The sequence below is a fragment of the Aricia agestis genome, chromosome 13, assembly GCF_905147365.1.
Source record: "Aricia agestis chromosome 13, ilAriAges1.1, whole genome shotgun sequence".
Taxonomy (NCBI): Eukaryota; Metazoa; Arthropoda; class Insecta; order Lepidoptera; family Lycaenidae; genus Aricia; species Aricia agestis.
In genome coordinates this window covers 486,344-508,063 of record NC_056418.1, presented here as the reverse complement: position 1 = coordinate 508,063, position 21,720 = coordinate 486,344, and the positions used below count along the sequence as shown (strand labels likewise).

The following is a 21,720-nucleotide window of genomic DNA, read 5'->3' as shown; positions in this document are numbered from 1 at the left end:
CCCAAGGTGGGCGATAATGCCCCCTTGTGGGAGGGTGTGGCACCCAGAAAAAATAAAGGGGGCGTTGTGTAGTGGCTTGGGGTGATTCATTTCATCAGGATGCATTTTAAATTGAAACAAGGGGGGCGCTAAAACATAATTTGTTTTTAACTGACTTCCAAAAAGGAGGAGGTTATATGTTCGGCTGTGGATATTTTCAAAGTGGGCAGTAGACAAAATAAGTTTGGGAAACCATGCTCTACAGTCAATACTAATTATGTAATGAAAAGGTTTACTGGTTTGCAACGAACAGACTCTAAAACATGCGAGTCTGGACCAACCGACAAAGGAGACCATGGAGAAAAAAATGACCCTTGATGCTGCTGCATCTCATCATACTGTAGAAAAATGATTTTTTCTTACATAATGTTAAATTGAAAGAATCAATATTTTTAACATACATTTTATTATCAATTCCTTAAAGTCAACATTTTTACAATCACAGTTTTAAAAATAACTTAAACAATATGTGATGGCTTATTGCTTCGCTAATATGTATTACAAATTATACAAATACAAAAACTAGCCGTTGGAAGAGTTTATCACTTCGCATGGGACCATCGGAGAAAAACTTACACAGATACATATATACAATATTACAATATGTACAAATTATACAATTCATATGTTACTAACGCCATGCATACTTTGGTTCGAAAAATTTTGGTTCCTAGGATTTTTTAAAACATAAAAACCTAGGGATCACATGGCATACGTCTACATATTCTCGCACATGATATATTACGTAAATGCAATTATAGGACTTCAACTTTCAACAAGTGTAAAATTACTATTGTTGGCACGAGCCAAGATTTTTTTGCCTCGAGCGCCACTTCCTCCAATCGGGGTACTGCTAATGGCATATCTAATATTTAAGTTATCTTTCATAAGTCCGAGAAGAAGAGGGATAGAGGATAAACTGCATGCTTAAATTAAATCCCGATTGGCACGAGTGGGGAGTCCCAGTGTTGCTAGTCTTTCAGTCACGTAGGACTTTTTATTTATTCTGTCATTGCTACCTGAAATTGTGTGACTGTCGTCACAATGAATAGAAAAGAACTTGAGTTGGCACTTTTACTAGTTTTTAACACTGTAAGTTTACACTTATCTTTATAACTTATTGCAAATAACTAAAACTTCACACAACTCGTTTTTTCAGCATAAAATAATTACTGACTCTGACGTAACATCGGCCTAGGTATACATTCCTCTGACACTGCACAAATATTTTAGATACAAAAATAGATATGTTATTGTACCCGATATTATTACATTAACATAATATAATTAGCATTGTCGATGGCTTAGTTTAAATAGTTTTGTATTTATTTTACATTATATTTTATAATTTACGGCCAGTGAAGCCTATATAAATTTATTTTATTTTACATAAATTGATGTTATGCTTTATTTGAGCATTAAACTAAAAAAGCAAAGCTTCAATTAATTTAATTGTAATCTATAATTTCAGCCTTTGAACTGTTTGTAAAATTTATGACCATGTCATTTTCCTATGGTCAATAATCACCGAGTCATGGCTGTGTTTGACCAACTAAAAGGTCTCCGTTTTAGCATAGGTACTAGATTCGACTACTTCTTGCCCATCTACCAAACAGAACCAAACAACAGTATAGGACGCAAAAAAATAGTTAAAAGTATATTAGCGTAGCGTGATCAAATGCATTAGGAATTTTGTGAGGAAGTAATTTTAGGAAGTTTTGAATGATTAACCTATAATTTTGTACGTCAAAATAATTATGATCATTGATTTTGTATGTATTAAGTTGCTAACAAGAGAATTTTTTGTGCCAAGAATGCTATTCAGAAAAGGTTATTTTTTTAGGTTTAAGTAAAATTTTTTTTTTTTTTTTTGCATAAGTACTACTATTTACTTAAAGTTATCTTGTGGGCCTAGTAGGAAGAGAAGGGGAAAACTATCTGCAGTTCGCTGGCTTTTGTTCCAGCAATAATTTATTTTCAAGGCACTTTTGCATTGTATATTATTTACGTGTAGAATTAATAGGGATCTCGGGACATTATTTGCTATTATGTAGTTATTTGCAACAACCCAAATAAGCGACTGGTATGGTCTAAACCACGAGGCTAGTCACAAAATTTCATATTAATTTCATTTTCGTGATTCGCTTCATAATGTGGGCCATACATAAAAAAAATATAGAAATATGATAAAATGATGTATAAATATTTTTAATAATAAATTATAGGTTTTACAATGCATTTTATTAGTACATTTTGTATAGCTTAATTTGTAGATTACCTAATATTATGAACAGCCTCAAATTCTATAATCAAACCAAATCTGCAAACACAGAGTCCCGAGCACGCGATACTTCCACACGCATTCATAATATTAAGCACATCTACTCTACATGGAATACATTTTCGGCTTTTAACGTCCGGCCAACGGAGGCACCACGCACTGGCTCGAGTCTGAACACTGAAGCACCATTATTCGTAGAATCCACATATATACATATACTATTTCACCTGTCCCACTGTCTCCTGGGATTCAGGTTTGAATCCGTCGTTTTTGTAATCACTCTTGTAGCTGGAGTCGGACTGGTTAGAGCACTCGTTCTTGTCGTCCTGGTAGCCGTAGGGCTTCGTCTTGGCGGCCTGCTCCTGCTCGCGCTGCTGCCGCCGCCGCTGCTTGGACCACAGCTCGTGACAGTCCTGCCACGTCGGCAACTCCGGCGCGGGCATTCTGAAAAGTTTACCGGAATTTTTAAAGCTAGTGAACTTCAGTAATAAATAAAGATGTGACGGTATAGTAAAAATTAAGTTTGGTCACCTAATAGAGAAATAAGGCTTTTCCAACGGAAATACATATTCGAGCGCGTGAAAAAGAAGCAGCTATAGGTTCAACATCCAAGCAACCTTGTAAAGTCTGGAGGAGTATTTCAAGTTTATTCATACTCGCTACCAAATCGTTATGTACAAAACACGATACTGACTGGTCCGGCACGACGCCCTTCAGCCAGGCGCTCTTGAGCGCGTCCTCGGCGGTGATCCTCTTCTCGGGGTCCAGCTCGAGCATGCGGTCGAGCAGCGTGAGCGCGGGCGGCGGCATGAAGGCGAACTGCTCGCGCACGCACCGCTTGTGGAAGCGTTTGGGCCGCAGCGTCGGCCACAGCGGCAGGTGCACCACGTTCGGCCACACGCCCGGCACCGGCGTCCCGCACACCCGCGAGATCATCTCCAGCTGCATCATCTCCATGTTCGCCTGGAATATACGGTATAATTAAGGTTTTATCGTAGGAGGCATGCGAGCTGACTATTTGCTTACCTGTGAATTATCGATCATTAAATGCAACACCAACTTTCCGACTCTCATATTATGCTGTCTTCCCAAATTCTTAACCTTTTTAGAATTTTAGCACTCTTAGAAAGGCTACCGTAGAAAAAAATCTTTCAAAGAAAGAATAGAAAAAGTATCACAGTACAGTAAGTTTATGCATAACGATGAACAGATAAAATTAATCTTTAAAATCTGTCAGTGTTTCTATTCTGTGGTCAGACTAAACTTGCAGCAGAAGGCAAGTTTTTTTTCATACCTGCTCACCTGCGAGAGAGAGTCGCCGCTAGTATCACGTAAAGTTGCATTGTGTTTTAAGAACTAATGTTGTTGCATGTCTCCAATTTATTTATTTATTTATTTATTTAGGACCAAAAACAGTTTTGCATGAATTACAACATTAGGTTTAGACATTTAAAAATACACGCTACAATATACTACAATATACGCGCAATAACTAATTACAATTGGTCACAGCATGCAATTACATTAAAAAGTAAACGATAAACACAATTAGAAATAAAAATAAGATACATAAAATCATCTATAAATATGCTTTTACAATAAAATACAGATTTAAAATTAAGAAAAAATAAAATAATGATACAATTCATTAACTTACAATAATTCATTAAATAAAGTTAAAATTACAATGAAAAGGGTTTAATTCAATTGTAAAATAAATTATAAAATGTTTTTTAAATATAAGTTATGTAAAAATTTAAGTTAAAAATGGTTATTAAAATACAGATTTGAAATAAAATAATAAAAAATACAATTCATTGACATACAATTCATTAAATTAAGTTAAAATAAAAAGGGTTTATTTTAAATAGTGGTAATAAAAATGAATTAATAATAGTGATTTAGAATAAGTACAATTTATAAAATCCAGTTTATACCATCATGCTATCCTGGAACGTGGTTAAATTTCTGTAATACAACAGTTTTGATTTTGGAAAGGCTATCAAAAAATACATCTATTTGATCTGAGATGCTATTGTATAAGGCAATGGTCCTAGAAATGGGAGAATTCTTGCGCAAGTTTGTGCGGCACGCACAACCTGAGAACAAGGGGACAGGATGACGTGGTGTACGGTGTGGTATCTTAAAATTTATCCTAGACAAAAGATGAGGACAGTCTATTGCTCCGTGTAGAATTTTATAGAGAACGGTCGCATCAAGCATTGCACGTCTTGACTCGAGGCTATGCATGCCGAGAATCTGTAATTTATCCTCATAAGATTTAGTGGAACCCAGGACATTTTTAAAGATATTACTTCTTAGGAATCGTTTTTGCAATCTTTCGATTCTATTGGTGTGGATCATGTAAGAAGAAGACCACACAGAACTACGATACTCGAGTTTGCTTCTTACAAGTGAGTTAAAAAGTATTATGAGAGTCTGCGGCTTCTGAAATGATTTACTATTACGGAGAATAAATCCTAGTGATTTGCCTGCAGCACATATAATATTATCGATGTGAGATGTGAAGCGAAGTTCACCATCCATAAGTACCCCTAAGTCACTTATTTCAGTGACAGGGTTGACAGTCTCGCCAGAGAGAGTATAGGATGTCTCAAGCTTGTTATGCCTTCGAGAAAACCTCATGTGGAAACACTTGGATGTATTTAGGTCCATCTTATTTAGTCGACACCAAGTTTCAAGGGAGTCCAAGTCGTGCTGAAAGAGAGCTTGATCTGATAGGCTTTTAACCACATGAGTCAATTTCAGGTCGTCCGCAAACATATATGCTTTAGAGTAAATGATGTAGTCACATAGGTCATTGATGAAAATGTCAAACAGAAGCGGGCCCCAAAATTGACCCCTGTGGCATACCAGAAGTACAGACAAAGGAATTTGATTCAAATCCATCGATAACTACAGACGACACACGAAGATGCAGGTAAGATCGAAACCACTCCAGAAGTGACCCATAAACACCGTATCCTTGTAGTTTATCAACGAGTATATCGTGATCAACCGTGTCGAAAACCTTTGAAAAATCTGTATAAATAGCGTCAACTTCAAAACCTTTATCAACAGCGTCAATCAAGTCAGTTACATAAGATAGAAGATTAGTTTGCGTTGATCTCTTAGAAATAAAACCATGCTGAACTTGACTGACGCTGTTTCTAAAGTGATTGAGCATGTAAGGATGAACTAATGATTCAAAGACTTTCGACATGGTCAACAATATTGAGATGGGCCTATAATTGGATACTGAGTCTTTTCGACCCTTTTTGAAAATTGGAACGATTCTTGCTTTTTTCCACAAGGAAGGATATTTCCCGGTTTCTAATGAAAAGTTAAAAATTATTAGAAGCGGCAGCGATATGGATTTGGCACATTTCTTCAAGAATATTGGGGGTATATTGTCCGGTCCTGAACCCTTAGTACAATCAAGTCTTTTTAATATTAAATTAACTTCACGAAAACTCAATTTTATTGATGACATACTGGAAATGCATGAATGAAAATTTTGTTCAACGTTGCTAGAAGGCCTGTTTGCTTTTGGGCGGTAAGCACAAGAGAATTGTTCCGCAAAGAGTTCACATATCTTATCTGTGTATATAGAGTCAGCGGTGTGAGAATTCAGGTGCATGCGAGATGGATAGGAGGAACTGGATTTACGCAGATTCTTAATATGAGTCCAGAAGTATTTAGGGTTATTACCGATTTGTTCTTCTAGATCATTTATATATTTCCTGTAATTGCTAGCAAGAAGAGCATCACAGTCCTTTCTCAAGTATTGGTATTCAATTTTGTCAAGGGGATTATTAAATTTTTTAAACTTTATGCGATACTTATGCTTTTGTCTCAGCATTTTTATGAGTTCTGAGGAAAACCAGACAGGTGCATTCTTTTTGCGTCGTTGCGTACGGGGCACATTGGTCTTTATAATATCATTCAGGATATCATAAAATCTAGATAGCATCGCATCCACATCTCGGAACACACTAAGCTCATCAAGCAACTGTATTTTATTAAGACTTTGGATAATAGCTTCGTAGTCAGCTGAGAAAAAAATGTTCCTTTTAGTCGTATTTTTAGACCCATAGTGAATGGAAGATAACCCCAGTGATATTTCGAGAGGTGGATGAAAAGCATCAACTGCACGTAGAGGAGTACAAGCATCCACCGAGACTATGCCTTCATCACACAATACAAGGTCCAGAGTTTTATTTGACGAATTAACGATTCCGTTATATTGGCTTAGGTGATGCAAATGGAGAAAATCAACTAAGTTGCTTTTGATTGAAGATGTTCCATAATTAGAGGGTATAAGTTGAGATTCTGGTGGTTGACATGGATGCCAAGATATGCCACCAAGATTAAAATCACCGACCAGCAATACAATGTCATCGCTCTGTAAACTCTCAATTACTTTGCTAGCATTACACAAGAACACATTCAGTGTTTCGGAAAGATGTTGGGGGGGTAAGTAAACTGAACATAAGACAAGTTTTTGGGACTTCTTTTTGTTAATAAGGTCAATGCTAACCCAGATATCTTCACAAGGACTATCGAAATCGTTTTCACGGTGAGAAACCAATCGTTTCGAGACAGCAATAAGTACGCCTCCACCATCTTTTTTTCTCTGAGCAATGGCACAGGTTTCTCTATCTCGCCTATAAACAACGTATCTATCGTCAATAAATTCGCTATCATGCACACTGTTATTTAACCACGTTTCAGTAAAAATAATTACATCAAAGTCGATGGCAGATATATTTTGATAAATATTTATAGCGTGACCACGCATACCTCTAACATTTTGATAGTAGCACGTAATGTGAGAATCGAAGAGTACTATTTGTTTTTATATACATGCGTAAAGAGCAAAAGGGCTCAGTGATATTATCCAAGTTATAGGATCCAATTGATATGAATGCTGTATAAGGACCTAATTGTTAATTATTTATGTAAGCTTGTTTTCATATTGCTGATATTCCTAAAAAAATAAAATAAAGCTGTGGATGCACGATAGCGGTTGCGTGTTCACAGTTCACAATATTATCAACGCTATCTCACCACATGTCAATCAAACGCACCTGGAACAGTGGATGTTTGAGGAACAGCTCCCCGAGTATACAGCCCATGGACCACACGTCGACGGCGGGCCCGTACCGCTCCTCGCCCAGCAGCAGCTCCGGCGGCCGGTACCACAGCGTGATCACCTTGTTGGTGTACGGCCGCGCGCGATCCTCCGCCGACCACAGCCGCGCCAGACCGAAGTCGCCCAGCTTCACCTCACCCCTGTAACATACATAATTATGACTTAGTTATACGAGGTGTAACAAAACTAAGTGATAGTACTTTGTGTTCCTATTATAAAGTTCACTGTGAAAATAGCAGCACTGAAAGAGCAAATTTTTTTTTACGGTAAAAGGACTGAAACATAGATGACTCATGACACTGATAAATAAATAAATAAAATATCTTTTTATTCAAAATGGGTATCATGATACACTTTTTGAAAGTCGAACGAAGAAACTACGTTGCCTACCACCGGTTCGGGAACTACCCCGCCGAGAAGAACCGGCGTAAGAAACTTGCACGGGTTAATGATATGATATTCCTCTGATAAAATCAGATACATAATATAATATAAAAAATATAATTCATCCACCACCACATCGTCCATACAACCACTTATACACAAATAAAACTGCACATACCTGTTGTTCATAAGTATGTTGCTGCACTTGATATCCCGATGTAGGAAGTTCTTCCTATGGCAGTACGCGAGGCCGTCGAGGAGCTGGCGCATGATGGAGGCGTTGTGGGACTCCGTGAAGTCCACCATCTTGGACTCCAGGAGACCCATCAGGTCGTGGTCCATGTACTCAAACACCAAATAGAACGACCCTTTGTCCTGTAATTATGGTTGTTTTACGTGTAAACTATGCAAGAACTGGCAGTAAATGTCGCGAATAACTTGAAGATCGCTTGACAAAAAGGAAGTGTTCAATTTTTAAGTCTCAATACAGGGGCGCGCGGTAGAGGGGCGGGTGCAAGCGCATCAAGACATAATATTATTAGATTAGTTATCAATTGGTATTTATAGATCGCGATCAGACGGTAATATTAATGGTAGCCATAGGACGTTGCTATTGCAGGTTGCCTCCTCCAGTTTTACGTAGTGACCTAAAAGGTTATAAAATAGGCCATTTAGGCGGCGGCCTAGGGGCGGCAGCATCCATAGAGCGGCAGATTTCGTACATGAGGCGGCGAAACACCAAGCAACAAAACAGTGATCAGTACGTGTTGGACTTCCGGAAGGTGAGCTAAAAGTCAGGTATTGGCCGCGCCAAACTATTGATATTTTTTATGAGTGTAAAGTGGCCTACACTCATAAAAAATATAAATTTGGCACTGCCTTAAAGTTTGGCGCGGCCAATACCTGACTGTTAGCTCACCTTCCGGAAGTCCAACGCGTCCTGCTTGTCTGTGACGATCTCCCGTAGGTTGACAATATTGCGATGGTTGAGCTGGCGCAGGATCTTGATCTCCCTGACGGCGGTGATGGGGAAGCCCTCCTTCTCGTTCTCGAGGCGCACCTTCTTCAGGGCCACGAGCTGACCCGTGTTCTTGTCTTTGGCTTTGTACACTTGACCATACGTGCCCTCGCCTATTTGCGTGAGGACCTGAAACATTTAAGTTGGTCGCTTTTTAGCATTTATATTTTTAAAAGGAAAATACTTAAAGTAAACAAAGACTGTATTAATTTGTGATAATTTGTGATAAATATGTTATGAGTTTTGACATTATGTACTTAATTATGACCTTTGTCTGTGATTTACTGGATATTATTATTATTTTGTTATTAAATTTATACACCTTATTATTTATTATTTTGTGACATTTAAATAATTATTAGGTATTTTAGATAATTGTTAACTTGTAACTTGTAAGGGACATTTTAGATATTTTTAATTTTATTATTAAGATGAATTATTGTTTTATAAAATGGCATTCTAGTAGTTAAGTTTTATTTTAATTAATAAATTAAGTTTACTTTGAATTTTAAAAATTTAAATAAAAAAATTACTTCAATTACATACCTGATTTCACTTTTTATATAATATTATAATTGTACTGACAATGTTTATATTGAATTGTAATAATAATGTTGTGCATATCTGTAATTAACATAAGCGCATAACCCTTAATCTGCGAACTGTAAATGATTGTAATGATTGTGTTTATGTTGTAGATGTGCCTTTGAAATAAATAAATAAATAAATTTATTTCACCCACCATTTTTTTTTTGTTGAATATTGAATGCAGTCTTGTTCTAAATCATCTAAAGAACTATAATAAAACTATTCATAACCCAATACATGTTTTTTGTGGGTTAGTGCAGAAATGATAAACGGTGCCAAAGTGTGCTTTAATAAAAAATCTACAGCCGAAACTATTACCTCTTTTTTGAAGGTCCGATAACAATCGAACCTTGTGTGTGTTTTAAAAACCAAATTTTTGCAATCTTTCCATTTAAATTTTAATTGCCAGTTTTAGTGTAAATGTAAAACAATGTTACCTCAAATCCATCAACGCACTTCTCGCCCCAGTCTTTGGCATGATGTGTCGGCGTAGCGACGGGTACAACTTTGGAGCCGCGACGTTTTAAAATTCGCGGCCTCTTCAGTTTCGACCCAGTCTGTAATACGGTAGCAAAATTGTTAACTTTTTAGTACTAACTTAGCACTACAAAAATCTACAGAGGTATACGTACAGCGTCCTTGTTTTTGCGTGCGAAGACGTGCGAGTAGGTCGCGTGGGACGGCGGCGGCGTCGACCCGTCCAGCTCGTCCCCGCTCAACTCCTCGGAGCCGCGTATCACTGAAAATACAATGTTTTCTTGCATCGTAATTTCATGCAATAAGGGCCTTTGATCAATTCGTTTTTTTAATGTTCACATAAAAAGCCTGAATTACTGAAATTTCGCTGTCTGTCTATTAAAAAGGAAACCATTTGTACGCTAGTGCGACTCGCACTTGGTATTTTTTTTTAAAGAAAGCCCAACTAACCAGGTGGCATTGGTAAATTCATGATGCCGGTTCTCTTTGGTTTTTCAGACTTCTTGACGGGGCTCGGCGACGGCGTACTCAGAGGACTGTCGTTGGCGAGGGTTTTGAGATCTTCCACCTGAAATATTATATAAGGGTCTATCATCAAATATACAACGAATTTTAAATCATTTATCATTTATCACTTACAGCTTCAATACATTATGTAACATATATACAGGATGTAACAAAAATTAAGTGATAATACTTTAGGGTGTGTATGTGTTCCTTGTAGAGAGTTCACTGTGAAAGTAGCAGCGCTGAAAGACCAAATTATACAAAAGTGAAAAAAAAATTTGGTCTTTCAGCGTTGCTACTTTCACAGTGAACTCTCTACAAGGAACACGTACACACCCTAAAGTATTATCACTTATTTTTGTTACACACTGTATATTTCTAATTCCCGTGATCTAATTTTTACAGGTACGCGCTAACAAACAATTAAAAATAACTCAATGTACGGTACGAATTGAATTGAAGCTCGGCAACCGGACTATTTAAATATATTTACCTGCGTGTTGGGCGGCATGGGCAGTTTCGTGAGGCTCTTGGGCTTGGGCGGGGGCGGCTGCTGATTGGCGTTGAACACGCTGTCTACCACGGAGCGGGACGACGGCGCGGTGGGCGGCGTGGGCGGGGCCTCGTCGCTGGGCGGGGCCGGCGGGACGGGCGGCGCGGGGGGCGTCGGTAGACGCGACTGTTATACAAAAACACTTCTTACTGGCTGTTTATGATACTATTATGATTACAGTGAACCTGTTTATAATATTCCCCGCGACCTTAATCGAGGAACATACTGTATCTACTTTATTACCTCTCATTTAATAAATAACTAGCAAACTTAGGCGAAAGTGCAGCAATAAAATCTACTGTGTTAAACACCCGTCCGTTATTTACATATTTAGATAAATAAACATTTGATCTTTCACATATTAGCATAATTATTTTGTGTATAAGCTACAATAATAATAAATTCAATTAAATTATAGTTATTATAATGACCTCAATTAGCATATCCGGTTTAGCGTCCCCATTAGCGGCGGGCGCGTCAGTGGGCGGCGGGGGCTGCGGGGGCGGAACCCCGGGCGACTCCGTGGCCTGAGCGTTCGGGGGCGAAGTCTGAGCGGGCTGGCTCGCTGACTGAGAGTCCTCGGCCATCGGCATAGGAATGTCTACTAGATCCGCCGGCTGACTAGTGACGCCATTTTCTTTTGAGTTTGAATTCTATGAACATAAAATAATATTAACGTATGGAATAAAATCAGGAGAAGTTACCAATAGAAAAGTCGATAAACAGTAATGTTTCTGCTGACGCTTATCTCACGCAATCACTTTCCTAACCCGTAACGATACGCGTTGTCGCAACATTATTATAGCTTCGCAATACGCTTGTTTGCATTCTCGAAATAATAAAACTCTAAACATCTGTTATATAATGTATAGCCAACTGAATCGAGGCTGTAAGTTTCACGGCGGAAATTTCGCATGATTACATCAGCAATGTCAAACGCATACAACATAACGCGTTACGCGACATAATTTTGGGCATGGCGTGTCACCGGTAATTTAAAATACAATGCAGGCGGAATTCCGCCGCGGAACTTCGGCGTGGTGTGTCTAGACACTAATACTGTTTAACACGGAATATTACGCAAAGATCGGAGTAGAGGGCGCAAGTAGTACGTATACAGTCATACAATCCGACGTTTTGTACACGTCCTATCCGATATTGACAGCAAAGTTGTCAAACTACTGGTGCAGTGGTGCTGCCGTTTAGCGTAACAACATAGCAATATTCATGGATCGGGTACTGCTTTATTGTTCCTTAGTGACCTTACTTTTTTGTTCTGTTAGTCTCACCTGAGTGATGCTGTCTGTGGTGTTGTTGGAGAGCTCATCGATGGTGAGCACCTCCTGGTTGTTGGTGCTGGTGGACAGCGCGCCCTGAGACTCCTCCTCCTTCTGGTTCAGTATCTCCTGGAGCTTCTGCAAGTTCAACACCATCATTGTAAAAGAGGGTTAAAGCGATCCCACTTGTAGGTAGGATTAACGCATTGGAGTAGAACCCAGTTTTCATGGTGGATTTTAGGTTGTCTGGATCTGGCGCATTATAAGGTACAAGTTGGAAGACGCCAGCCGGTTACGTGAAGTTGCAGCAGACGACGTGTCGTCGCGACACTACTGGTTTCTATGTATTTCTATGAAGTGTCGCTAGCTACGCAGTTTTTTATAGAAATATATACATAGAAACCAGTAGTGTCGTTGCGACACATCGTCTGCTGCAATGCCATGTTGCCCGCTGCCAACCAGCAACTTTATCGTACCCATTCAGCGAAACTTACTTTTTTAATTCACCACAGTTTTATGTATGTAATTCTAGATAAATAATACAAATTAACTTTATTTTCAAGTTCAAATATTATAAGCATGTCTTACCTTCGCCCTCTTATGTTTGTCCTTCACGAGCTCAGCAAACAGACTTGTATCGCTAATCTTCTCCTTGAAGTCAATTTTACGTTGAAGCACTGTGGTCGGCGGGCTTGGCGGCTCTTCCCTTCCCCTGATAAAAAAATTGGATTAATTTTCCGAATAATACAGAGACGCTCGCACATACGCATATGTGTACGCACGTCCGCAAAAAACGTTTGTAAAGTGACTTGACACTTGACAGACAAGGTTTAGGAGGTTGATTCATTGGCGAACAAAACCGCCGGCTCGCCAAAAAACTCGCGAACCAAAAGTCTAATAGGAGCACTTAAGTCTGCGGACTTAAACATCGGCGGGTTTGCACGCAAGCTCATGTTGTAAACGCTGTGTGCATGCTTGAATTCTAAGTCCGTGGTGCAAAAACGATGTGAGCAGAATGATTGGTACGGTAATGGATCACTAACACTTAACTAAAATTTAAACTGTTAGCTTGCCGACTCGCCAATGAATCACAGTCACAGTAAATACATACGGTCTATGTCTCTCCCGCACTGGCGAATGTCGCGCGCGATGTCGCGGCGGCGACGACGACCGGCGACGCGTCCGCGACTGCGACCGCCGCCGCTTCAGAGAACTGCGACTGTGCGACCTGTGACATCAAAAAATTTTTGACGAAAAATATGTAAAGAAATCGTCGAGGTTGTTACGGCTTTATATAACATAAAGGCGTAACAACCTCGACGATTTCTTTATTTAATATTATGCAAACCAAAAATTAAAATATCAGGAAGTTAAGAAGAGTTAAATTGCCTAAAAAAAGTTTTACAAATACGCGTTTTACAATAGCACATTTTCACAGTTGCCTGTTGTGGAAATAACAGTTATTTTTTCAGATTTAAATCATAAATTATAGGGCCAGCCCACAAAACTGCGATGTACGACGCCGCAACAGTATTGTAGCGTGGCCCATAAACCTTATATGCGTTTTGAAATTACATGCTTCTGTATTTGCTATTATGTTAAATGTTACTTAAATCATAACATTCATAAGTTATATACGGATATACCTTATACGCATTTTATAATTACAAATATTCATTGTTGCTTATTATGTCCAAAAATCGTAAGTTCTTAAAAATAACCAATCACCTGTGCACATCCCTCGTGTCGCGCGTATCCCGCGAATCCCGCGTATCCCTCAGGTCACGAGCGTCACGAGCGTCACGCACGTCGCGCGAGTCGCGGTGTCGGTCGCGGCTGCGGCGGCGACGCGGGCTGCGGCGGCGGTGGCGGCGCGGGCTGTAGTCGCGCGGCCGAGTCTCGTGCACCGGCGAATCTGTTACAAATTATTTTTATTAACATACATATTTATAACTAGATGACGCCCGCAACTCCGTTGCGCCAGAATTAAATAAATTCCTTTACTTCTATGCTCTAAGTCAGATAGTTTAGAAGTTATAACGATTTTCTTATGAAGTATTGGTCAGATTAGTTGAAGCCAGAGTCACTAAAATATTTATACATCATGACATTAAAGGATCGGACACCGGTGTCGGGACACATTGTATAATGGATGCACATTACACACTGAACAATTTTAAAACAGCGACTGTTAATGTAAATTGATCAATAACTATAGGCAATTTATTGCGAGTCTACATAAACAAGTGCATGAACAGGTTTCTGTTTGCAACTTTTGATGTTATTGCATGAACAATGTTAAAAAGGGATACATTAGACACATTGAAGACAGTTCATTAAAACACATTATTACATAAATAATATCAGAACACTCTGTTACTGTAGTAAATAATCAATCAATGTTATATATATAGTTATGTAGATAAGTAAATAAGTATATACCCGATATGACCATAACTTCGGCCTGCATCCTGTGCTGTTCGGCCCAGTACTCCCGTCTCCTCTGCTCAAATTCCTCGTTGTCGGAGTCTATCGTGACAGTATCATGGTACGGAGGCACTAGTGGTGTGTGAGGAGTTGTAGACTTCTGTCGCCTCCTGAAACAATGAATAGATATATAGTAATATTTCACAAGTCCAATAATAGTAATTTGTGATTCTATATTGGCCACTCACATGAGATGTGACGCATGTGAATGAGCCACCAAAGCCTATTTAAATTATGCCCTTTTTATTGTATTGTTTTAAATTTATTTAGTATTTTCGTTGGTAGTTAATTTTACTTGAATTTTGTTAAAACTTCCCCCATGGGTTAGTGGCTAGTGCCTAGTTTGAGGGAATATATTTTGTAAACTATGAAAACAACAATTTTGTATTAAGAATTCCAAATGCATCACACTATTGAAACTTCTTAACAAGTTAACAATAAAATATAAACATAAAATGATTACAAGCTGAACATAGTTCATAATAACAAAATGCATCAATAGTTAGCTCAATTGTCCATAGCAACCATTTATAGTTATTGTTATCATTTCAATAAAGAGTTCAACATAGATAGTGAACATACTTTTAAATCTATGTTAGTAGTTAGTTTATTATCTACAAAATTGTGTTTTGTAATATATCTTTATAAAAATAATATATTCTTTTGCTTATAAAATAATTATGTTAAAATGTAAATATTAGGAATAGTAACTGATCAGAGTTAATATAAATGCTAAGTGGTTCTTATATACAACTTGCTTAGGGTGGGTTGCACCAACTTACTTTAGCTATAACCAGCTATAACTGTAACTTTAACTATAACTACAATTCAAGATGTCAAATCGTTGGTTAAAGTCAAAAATAGACGCCATATTTAACCATAACCTTGAGCTCGACAAGGCTTTAAAATTTAAGGGTGAGTTGCACCAGAGGCATGGTTAAAGTTATGGTCAAAGTTATGGTTATAGCTGTTAACGCTAACTCTTTAACCTTAACTTTGACCACAGAATTTGACAGATGACAGCTGGTCCGACAAGGCTTGAAATGAACGTGTTTTTTTAATTTAATTTACACATTATGAGTGAGTGAGTGAGAGTGAGTATAGCTCCATGTAGAGCTTCACAAATTCGAGGGTATTCTAAGTACATAAGGAACTACTGAGAACCTAAGGTTTCATCCATATTGTGATAGTAAGTTGTCTTATCGCTCTGGGATCTGGGTCTAACAGGTAGGCACTTGACTAGGTATATGACCAAAAAATACTCAATTGTATCCATACTTTAATAATATTCACTACATGTTAGAAAGGGGAGGTACAGTCTGGATATGGACAGACAGACAGATGGACAGGCTGAAATATATTTGTTATCGGGTCCCGTTTTTACCCTTTGGGTAAGGAAAGAGGGGAAAATTATCCATCTTTGTTATTATACTATGCAGTATGGTGACACGGACAAAGTCGCGGGCAACAGCTAGTAGAAAATAAATTCTTTCAATAAAAATAATGCCTTTGAAAAAAAATTGCAACAAAGTTATTTTTAAAACGTCTGATAATAGTTTTGGTCATTGAAAAGTGTCTTACACTACATGATACTAGTTCAGAACAATAATCTAAAAATTATATATAAATACTAGCGACCCGCCCCGGCTTCGCACGGGTAAAAATATATAGCCTATGTCACTCACTGAATAAATTATTTAAATCGGTTTAGTAGTTTTTAATCTATACTAATATTAAAAAGAGGTAAACTTTGTTTGTTTACTCATAGATCTACTACAACTACTCGACTAAGAGCTGGCGACCAAATCGGTCATGTGGCTTCAGCTGTTTTAAAACTCCGTTAGCTACTTCCCTGAACAATCCTTTCTGATAATCTGCGTGCTGGCTGGCAGTGGCCCGTGGGCGGTAGGTGTGGGAGTAGTGCGGTGGGGGAAAAAAAATGTCGGTTCAGCTTTATTAAAACTCCGTTAGCTACTTCCCTGAACAACCATTTCTGATAATCTGCGTGCTGGCAGGCCGTGGGCGGTGGGTGTGGGAGTGGTGGGGTGGGTTAATGAAAAATGTATGAAAAAAATATGTTCAGCAATTTTGATTTTTTTCGTCTGTCCGTCTGTCCGCTGTTTCTCTAGGACCGCTATAGATAGACTTCTGATCATAGATTATGTATGTCTGTTGCCGCTATAAGACCAATACTAAAAACAAAATAAAATTAATATCAAAAGGCCCCATATAATAAACGTGATTTTTTTGGCTTTTTTGGCCTTTTTTGCTCGTAATCAATATTAGTAACAGCTAGGTAATAGCTATAGTAAAAAGTGGCAACATCGTCGTGTCATCCCTTTCAAATTAATCTAAGAAAAAAGGGATGACACTACGATGTTACCACTTTTTAATTTCTTCACTTTCTTGACATACTGTACTTACTTAATTTTTTTACACAATCCTTAATTATATTTGTATCTTAATAATTAATAACAAAATTAAAATAAAGTTAATATTTAAGGGGAGCTCCCATACAAAAAGCACAATTTTTTGTCTACTTTCGGTCTATACCAATACGGAACCCTACGTGCGTGAGTCCGTCTCGAACTTGGTTGATTATTCATTATTATTTATTATCCATGTGAAAAAAATATAAATTTACATTAATTTATCATCGCAAACACTATTAAGTCGCTGAAACTACATTTTTCCCAATTTTTACCCAACCCTCCCACACCGGTGGGTGTGGGAGGGTGGCCCACGACCTGCCAGCACGCAGATTATTAGACAGGGTTGTTCAGGGAAGTAGGTAGTTAACGGAGTTTTAATACAGCTGAAGCTATATGACTGATTTGGTCATCAGCTCTGCGTCGATACTACTGATAGATATATTATTACTACTCAATAGTCAATAGTTCAATACTCATAGATTTAAACTCCGCTCCCGCGAGCGCACCCCCGCCTTGGTAGCGCCCACTTCGAAACGGGCGTAAATCGCAATATTTTAATTTCGCCATAACTTCTAAACCAAACGTCCAATTTTAATAATTAAAAGACCAAATATTGTCTACATAAACTGTACTTAAAGATGAAATAATTTATTTTGATAAGAGTTATTAGCATGAGTAAAATAAATGCGTTTAAATGTAGTCCAAAAGAAATCAAGATTTTTTAATAAAAAAATGGTTGTTGTGCCTCAGTTGACATAGATAGGTATAGTGTGTCGCGGACATTTTTGTAGATATTTATAAGATCTACATTTACTTAGAACATTGTATGGTTCTATCTTTTATAGTTTAGGCAGCGTACGCAAAATAAGTAAATTTTCTGGTTGTTTCGGAAAAACTGAAATATCTTACGGAACCCTATATTTTCCAAAATAAAAAGTAGCCTATGTTACTCGTAAATAATGTAGCTTTCGAATGGTGAAAGAATTTTTTAAATCGGTCCAGTACTTTTTGAGCCTATTCATTACAATTAAACAACCAAACAAACAAAGTTTACCTCTTTATAATATTAGTATAGATTAGCCATAAGAAAATAAGTAAGACTCATTTTAAGTCAACTTTGTTACCTGGTACCTGACCAGGTGTCACACTTAGAGCTACACAAATTCGCAGGTAATTTAAGTACATGAGGCACTACCAAGAACCTATGGTTTCAGCCATCAGAAAGTTATATCTTATCCTTTTGGGATCCAGGTCTAAGAGATTTGTTAAAGTTTTCCTGGCCTTCATTAACAAGGTCAATAAAAAGACGGTAGAGTAAGAGCAAATAAAAAAGTGATTATCTCACCTTAGCACTGGAGATAATTCTCTATGTGGTGAGAATGGAATAGGATGCATCGGAGGTTCCCGGACAGGCCTATGACGCGGAGATATCTCCCGACGCTCCTGTATCATAGGCGTGGTGGATGGTGACACCGGGGAACATGACCCGTTCCTGATAGGAGAAGACCCCTTCTCCCACTCGCTTATGGGCACCTGAGTGTACCTCTGCGGTGTCACCGGCCTGTCGGGGGTAGCCGCTACCGGTAGATTGTCGTCGGGCGACACGCTCTCCAGGCTAGCGGACCGGGACCTGTGCTTGGACTTCTTCTTCTTCTTTTTCTTGTCCTTCTTACGCTTCTCCTTTTTCTTTTTATATCTGGAGTGCTCATCGTACTCCGGCTCCGGATCCTCGTACTCGACCCGCCTCTTCCTCGCTGCTGAAGAAGAATCACGAGTGAGAGCATATTCGTCAGTGGCCCGCCTGCTCGTGGTCGTCACCGATATCTTATTGTCGAGGAAGGTGCGGATGGAGTGGGACCTCCTGGTGCGGTCGAGATCGTCGGCGATGTGCCGGCCAATGGAGCTGGCCTCGCTCTCGATCTCGCCCGCCTCCGGGGCCGACAGGTCCTCCGAGCTGACGTCGGAGTACTCCACCAGGGGTTTCACTGAGTTACTAGTAGCGTATGACTGGTCGTGGGTACCGCTAGAGTGGCTCCTGTACTTCTTGTGAGAGCGCTTCTTGTGCTTCTCCTTGTGGTGCTTGCCGTGCCTCTTGTCGTGGCTCCGTTCCATGTTCGAAAGGGCGGTCGCCGCCCAGCTCTCTATTCACATCACTTCACCTGCAAAAAATACGAGAGCCCGAGTCACTATCTGTACGAACGAGCCGTCTACGTAATGAGTTCGTGTACGAGTAGGTACCTACAGTAAGTTATGACAAGTTCTTAGGTCAAATATAGTAAATTGTCATAAAATCGACTATTCACTGCTAATGCTAGTGCTTCTAAAGGTAAGGAAAGGCATTTTGCTAGGGAAATTATAAGAATTAATAACATAATGACTTCGGTGGAGCCATTATAAAAACGTTGACAAAAGCTTGAATCATTTAAATAAAATTAGTAAATAATAAAATCGACTTACCTTATGAAAGAACAGAAGAACGAACGTGGATCCATCGCAAACACAATAATAATTTCTTTATTTTTAGTCAAACGTAAAGTGGTGAAGATAGAAAATGATATAATGATGGATATAGAAGCTTTTATTCATAAAATATAGATATATTTCAGTTATTTGAGAGCTCTAGAGCTTTATTTTGCTAATCATGATCATATTAAGTGCATAATTCATGTAATAACATCGGATTATTTTGTGCGATCTCAAGAATGTCGATTTCTAAGCAGCCATTTGCTTTTCTTTTTCATAAAATTTTTCAATCATTTCGTCATATGTTAGCGGTGTTGTCATCACAAAAAAACTTTGTAAATTTGCAGTGTTGCAGAAATGACATTTATGAAATCGGTGTTGCTACCAACTAAAAATCGTGAGAAATAGGGAGATTGCTACCAACTAAAAATCGGACGAAATAGGGAGATTGCTGCCTAAATAAATCAAATTAAAACACGTGTTAAAGTTTTTCATTAGCCTCCTTCTTGCAGCTTAGACAATAGGCGTAGTTTGCATCTTTAATATTACTGCTTGCCTGTAACCACCCAGCAAACTCCGGGCGTGTTTCCCACTCTTTTTATATATTTTTGTAGTATAACTTTTTCTTTTTGTTTCGAACGTACCACTACTAGTGGTTGGAAAATCCCTGTCTGGGTCTGAACTAGACATTTGATTTGCGTTAATACAATATAGGAAGTTGCGTATCGGACGAATGATTAGAAACTGAAAAATTGAAAAATGAAAATTGAAAATTTGAAACCTGTCGCATTCATATCGACGTATTTAAAAAATATATTCCCCTACACTAATATTCAACTTTAGTGAGTATGAATTACAGCCTAAATTTGCTTGTTTATTGAAAGGCCAATCTAATGCCTTGCCCCTTGGGGAATAACCCTAACTTGGGGAATAAAATAATAATAATAAAAATGTAAAATTTGGTGTTACAAACTACAAAATGAATATAAATTAAGTTTAATGTTCTAAGATTGAGTAAATCGGGAGATTATACCCTAAAATCGTTTTATCGGTATTTGTTTGCCAAAATCGGGAGATCTACCGATAAATCGGTAACTTTTACAACACTGTAAATTTGACAGGCGAGTGGCAACCACAGAACCTGTGCACAGAACACTCCTCCTATGGTGGCGACTGGCGACCAGCTGCTGGGCTAGCACGGCCACCAGTAGAAATGCGAAAGTATAGACAAACTGTGGAGATAAACTTAAGGTGAAGATTCGACCCTTACCACTGCTAATTGCGACCGATAATCTGGAATCCACTCGTAGGTAATTTCTTAAGTCTGCTAGTTCCAAATAGTTCAGAAAGTTCATAATTCATAATTTTACGTGGAGCAAAAATTCTTTCAAAAATCTTTTTCGCCTTTTATTTATTTTTATTTTCATTGAGCCAACAGCTAAGCCTATGAGAAGACCAATTTTTTGTTGCTTTGATAGAACTGGAGCCATTAAGAAGACGTCTGACCAAAATGACAACTGATTTAGTCACAATTAGAACAAGTGGAATAAGAAGCGAACTTATTAGTCTCCTATGTAGGATCCTAGCTAGGACTTCTAAATAGGACAAGTGGAATAAGCACTTTATCCTAGCTAGGACTTCCTAGCTAGGATAAGTGGAATAAGCGCTTAAGTCAGATAGTTTAGAAGTTATAAAGATTTTCTTATGAAGTATTAGTATTGAGAAGCGAGACATTTTTTTTTCAAAAGTTGGAGAAAAAAATATTTCAAAGCCAATTTGTCACTAAAATATGCCATAAATCATGAGTTCCAATTTTTTCTCTCCAACTTTTGATAAAAAAAAAATTTCTCTGACTTCATACTAATCTGACCATTACTTCTGAATAGGAAAATCGTTATAACTTCTAAACTAGAATCTGACTTAGAGCATTGAAGTAAAGAACTTATTTAAGACGAAAACCTCCTCTGTCTTTTAAAAATAAAAAAAGAACCAGTTTAATGCGCTAGATTTTTCACAAAAAGCCATTACTTAAAAAAATACACATTTTTTTTTCTTAAAC

At 38.1% G+C, this 21,720-nt stretch overlaps 1 protein-coding gene across 2 annotated transcripts; it reads right to left on the bottom strand.

Moving 5' to 3' along the window:
- Window positions 1-830: 830 nt before the first annotated feature.
- Window positions 831-19,971, bottom strand: LOC121732868 (cyclin-dependent kinase 12). Of its 2 annotated transcripts, XM_042122863.1 has the most exons (18): window positions 19,656-19,971; window positions 19,220-19,357; window positions 18,544-18,952; window positions 14,722-14,876; window positions 14,008-14,194; window positions 13,391-13,507; window positions 12,868-12,991; window positions 12,292-12,417; window positions 11,434-11,655; window positions 10,943-11,128; window positions 10,393-10,510; window positions 10,098-10,204; window positions 9,903-10,022; window positions 8,779-9,006; window positions 8,038-8,234; window positions 7,411-7,615; window positions 3,015-3,283; window positions 831-2,764 (listed from the first exon to the last, which is right to left on the bottom strand). In XM_042122863.1, exons 2-18 carry the CDS (start codon window positions 19,308-19,310, stop codon window positions 2,539-2,541), a joined length of 3,087 nt encoding a protein of 1,028 aa, XP_041978797.1. In that variant the 5' UTR covers window positions 19,311-19,357; window positions 19,656-19,971; the 3' UTR covers window positions 831-2,538. The 2 variants fall into 2 exon arrangements, with proteins under 2 accessions (XP_041978797.1, XP_041978796.1); XM_042122862.1 differs by having other exon boundaries at window positions 18,544-19,357; window positions 19,656-19,970.
- Between the last annotated feature and the right edge of the window lie 1,749 nt (window positions 19,972-21,720).